The following is a 5,207-nucleotide window of genomic DNA, read 5'->3' on the forward strand; positions in this document are numbered from 1 at the left end:
CAAGTAACAACGTTAAATCAATCGTCCAAAGAATGACAACCCGACAGGAAAATGTAACCACATAAAAAAAATCATAACAACATAGAATCAATAACAGAGTTACAAAAATAAAAAAGCATAGAATCAAAAACACAAGTGCATAGAAACTTAAACAAAGAAACTTAAAAAAACATTAAACACCTTGTAGACGTCCCACTTTTCGATAATGGCGTCGAAAGTTGTGTACAAATCATTCAGTAGATGAACGACCTTGTGGGCGTGACGTCATTCTCAAACCATCATCATCATCATCATCATCGTCGTCAGAATTAACATGATATCATCATCATCACCTTCATCATCATCATCCTCACCATCATTATTATTTTCATTTTCACCATCATCATTGTCCTCTCATTCATCGTCATCATCATCGTCATCAGCATAGCAACTCTCACCACCACTACCACCACCACCACCTGTATCGGTGTACTGTCAGACGAGAGTTTCGTGAAGCCGCAGATGTCGCTGAAGTAGATGGTCACACTCTCGAACTTCTCAGCCTCAACTTTCTCGCCCCTCATCAAAATCTGAGCTACTGATCTGAGTGAATGAGTGAATGAATGAATGAATGAATGAATGAATGAAAGAATGAATGAATGAGTGAGTGAGTGAGTGAGCGAGTGAGTGAGTGAGTGAGTGAGTGAGTGAGTGAGTGAGTGAGTGAGTGAGTGAGTGAGTGAGTGAGTGAGTGAGTGAGGAAGTGAGTGTGTGAGTGAGTGAGTGAGTGAGTGAGTGAGTGAGTGAGGAAGTGAGTGTGTGAAGAGTGAGTGAAGGAATAAATGTCAAGCACGCCAAAAAATAGTATGCGACACTTCAACAAACATCAGTCAACACAAACATACACAACTGCGACAACTCATCCCTAGCGACAGCTACACTTGCTGCTTGTGGCAGCCACACAGACTGCAAGCTGCAGCCACACATTCTAATTTCCACCACAAAAGCTCTAGTCGCAACCACACTTGCCACTAACTGCGGCAACATGCGGTAGAGCAAATCCTCTGCCCTTTTCTTCTCTTCCAAGTAATCGGCTGTTCTGTCCTTCACTTGTTCTTCCAAGTTTCTGGCGTAGTTTTCCAGACGGACCAGTAGGTTGTCCACCAAGTTGCCCGAACAACCTGCCTCTCTGTGGCGTGCAGGATAGATGGATGGATGGATGGATGGGTGGGTGGGTGGGTGGATGGGTGGGTGAGTGGATGGGTGGATGAACAAAGTGTAGGACGGATGGATGGATGGATGGGTCGATCGTTAAATGGATGAATAGATGAATTAAAATTAAAAATGATTGTTAGTTAATTAATGGAGAAACAAATGCTTAAATAAAATGACTAAATTTGATCGAACAAAAAGACGCTAAAAACTCTAAAAACCAAATGAAACAATTGAATAACTCAAATTATAATAAAAACTGTGAACATGAACAAACATGAAAGAAATTTTAGACCACCACCGACCTATTGATACTCCTAATGCTATTCTTAATAGCTCTGATATCGGGCCTCTGCTTTGGGTCTTCGGCCCAGCCCTGCTTGATGAGGTTGGTCAGGGCTGTGGGGCAGTCGTGCGTTTCCGGCAGGGTCGGTCGAAATGGGGGGTTGGGAGGTGAGGGGTGGGACTTTACTTTCAGGACTTTTTCTGTTGTGGTTTGGTTTAGTTTGGTTGCAATTAATGTTTGGGTTTAGTTAGACTTAGTGTGATTATTATTGAATTATTGAGTATTATTTTTTATTTATTATAGAATGTAATGTTTGCTAGAATATATGTTGAGAGTCTGGTTTTTGTCTGATTGGTTAAGATTTGCAATAAACTTTTTTAGTTTTTTTAAATGTTTTTTTTTCGTAATTAATTTTATTTAAACTCAATTGAATTACGTCAAACAATCAGGATTTTAAATGAAACTTTAAGTTTTAAACTATTTTTGAGGTGTTTATATAAATAATTATCTCTCTGATGTTATAATTTCCATCTGGGTGTTATTAGGCAATTGAAATAATCGACTTTGAAGTCTCCATAATATCAAAAATAACTCAAAAAAAGTTTTACCGCACCTTTCACCTTTTAATCTTTTGCGAAAAATTCATTCATTTATTCATTCGTTCGTTTGTTCGTTCGTTTGTTCTTTTCTTCGATCGTTCATTCATTCATTCATTCATTCATTCACCTTTCGGAGTCATCGGCACCATTTCGAACGCTTCGTTCTCCACATAAAATGATCCGTTACGAAGAATTATTTCTTGGCAGATGATTGCAAAACTGTAGACATCCCCTGGATTCATTCATTCATTCATTCATTCATTCACTCACTCTCTCACTCATTCATTCATTCATCTATCCATACATTCATCCATCTATCCACTTATGGAAAAGTAAGGCAGATAGATCAGACCACCTTTTTGCTGGACGTAGTACGTTTGGAGGTCGGCACACTCACTCGCCCTCAGGAGTTCAGGAGCCGTCCATAACAGTTCTGTTCATTTGGTTTTAATTTTGAGAATTTAGGCAATAAATTTGTGTAAGGTTAAAGATCCATTACAATTCCAAAGTTCAGAGCAATCAATAGCACACATCTTTACTTGATTGAATTGAATAAAGTTATCCAAATATAATCGGTTGAAACATATGAATTATTAACGTTTTCAGATGCAACAATTTTGATGTATTCCATTTAAAGACGTACGTTAATCAGAATTGAGACTAATTTAGAGAAAACTTTAAATCTGGCGTTAAAAATTTTCAAGTTACGAATGGCTAAAAACATTAAAAAAAAATTGAAAAATTAACAAAAGTAAATTTAATAACATTAATAACCCAAATAAAATCAGTTGACGTCAACTAACTACAAGGCAGTGAAATATAAATTATAAAAGTACAAAATGACTATTGAAAAAATAAGTTGTTAAATAAAAACCACCCCAAATAAAGAAAAAACCCACTCTTATAAGCAATATTCGGATCGTCAGCGTCGGCATCGTCACATCTCTTGAGAGATTCGATACCGAAGTCGGTTAACTTGAGTACGAACCGACTGTCGACGACACAGTTAGATGTCTTCAAGTTTCCATGGTAGTGAACATTGCTGTTGTGGATGTAGTGGATACCCTGGCGAATGTTATAATATTTTGAGAGTTTATTTCTGATTCGCTAGAGTGACTTTTAAAAAATTCATTGCCACTGACTAATAGAGTCAAATAATCTAACTTTATGATGGCATATGGCTATCTACCAGCAATAATGTTAAGTTATATTAACTAAAAATCATAAACATCAAAGCGTCATCTTATTCTTATCACACCACAATTATAGCAGAGAATAAGTTATATATAGTGGGGCGGCGAGATGCTGAGTGTGTTAATACAATTGAGAATTAAAAGAATAAATATTTTTCACTGGTTATCACTCCCCTACTCAGTGACGTATCTAGGTGTTGCCGAGCCGGAGGGCCAGTCCCCCCTCGTTGTGAGTAGAATTTTTTATAAAGTTCAGTAAAACTCATTGTTCTAGCAGAAAAAGCGCCGTTTTATGACAAAAATCCAGCGAGAAAGGGCGTGATGACCAAAAAAAACCACCCTACCACCACCTAATCTTGTCTCCCGACAAAATTTTGCCTCCCCCCCTCCGCGAAAATGTAAACCATGTCTACCGTCATCATCTCCATGGCACCCACCTGAACGAGATCTTGAACCAGAGATAATTTGAACATCCGATCCATATGCAATTCTTCGTCTTCCAACACGTCCTGAAAAAGTTAGGAAGAAACAAAAAATTTGAATATAATGAATGAAAAAAAAATTATTTGGAGGAGAATCTATTTGGATTAAAAATTAATTGCTTTTAAAAATTGTGCTGAAAATAATTTTAAAAATGACTCTAAAACCGGAAACGATTATTAAAAGAAAGATTATCACCCGATAAAACATTCCAATCCTAATTTTGAAATAGCATTAAGTATTAAAAACTTAAGATGAAGCTAAAAACAAACAAACCCGCGGATTAGATACAATAAGATACAATCAGATACAATTAGATAAAAAAAAATTGTATACAACGTACAAAAGAGTAGCGTACATTCTTAAAAAAGAATATAAACAACAATTTTTAAAAAAATATTGCAGCAGACTGGTTTTTTTTATATATTCCATGATAGTTGATACATACGATAAGTCCGATGAAACTTCAAATAAGACGTGTAAACTCAGTTCAATTTCATCGCATTCACTGTGCGGCTCACATTTCTGTCAACAAAACCAGCCGAACACAGCATGAAAGGCACATATTTTTATCAAAAAGATATGAAGAACATTGTAAGGCACGGACATACGCAGATATAGATTGTAACAAATTGACAATGCAGGCTTACATACACACAAACACACACATACATACATACATACACGCATACGTACATACACATACACACATGTAACAAACGGACAATGCAGGCTTAAGCACCTACACACAAAAACACACACACACACATACATACACATACATACACACACACATACATGCACACACACACATGCACAAACACACACATACATGCACACACTCACATACGCACACAAACACACATACACATGCAAACATACAACTGAATGCAGACGTGTACTGCTAACGAAAGATCAAAGTGTTAATCCAATTGTCACTTGATGGTTGGCTGTTCAGTGTCATTCATCACGTTTTGGTTTTAACATACACACACATACACATACATATACAATACACACACTCATACACACACACATACATACACACACAAACACACACACACACATATAGATACAAACACACACACCTGCACATAGATGATTATGAAGAAAAAAAAAAAAAAATTTTTTTTTATTTTTTATGTTCATTATTAATCAATACTATCATTATGTTGTTTTAATTCTTGTGTCGGTTAATAATTCTTTGTGAGGTTTGTTGATTATTGTGTTGAATTTTTGTACATACCTAGTAACTTGTGTGGATAAATCCTAAAAATCGTCATTTAAACTAGTATTACTTCTTTTTGGTCATCTTTTTATTTATTGATTTTGTGTTAAATATATGTGTGTTTTGACATTTAACTGAGTGACAATCAACTTTCTTTCTTTTTTCTTGTTTATTTTTTCTTGCACTTATTGTAGGTGCTTTTGAGATTTTATAAAAAGCGATTAAAATTT

The 5,207-nt window shown here is 35.9% G+C and overlaps 1 protein-coding gene across 1 annotated transcript; it reads right to left on the reverse strand.

Annotated features, from left to right (window-relative positions):
• Positions 1-147: 147 nt before the first annotated feature.
• Positions 148-3,781, reverse strand: HELRODRAFT_91636 (hypothetical protein; the record flags this gene model as incomplete). Its single annotated transcript, XM_009012464.1, has 8 exons — positions 148-249; positions 456-582; positions 1,016-1,168; positions 1,497-1,677; positions 2,204-2,308; positions 2,432-2,509; positions 2,976-3,141; positions 3,707-3,781. Coding segments are annotated over 8 exons (987 nt in total), but the record flags the coding sequence as incomplete, so codon positions are not given.
• Positions 3,782-5,207: the final 1,426 nt, after the last annotated feature.

This window comes from Helobdella robusta (assembly GCF_000326865.2).
Source record: "Helobdella robusta unplaced genomic scaffold HELROscaffold_107, whole genome shotgun sequence".
Lineage (NCBI taxonomy): Eukaryota > Metazoa > Annelida > Clitellata > Rhynchobdellida > Glossiphoniidae > Helobdella > Helobdella robusta.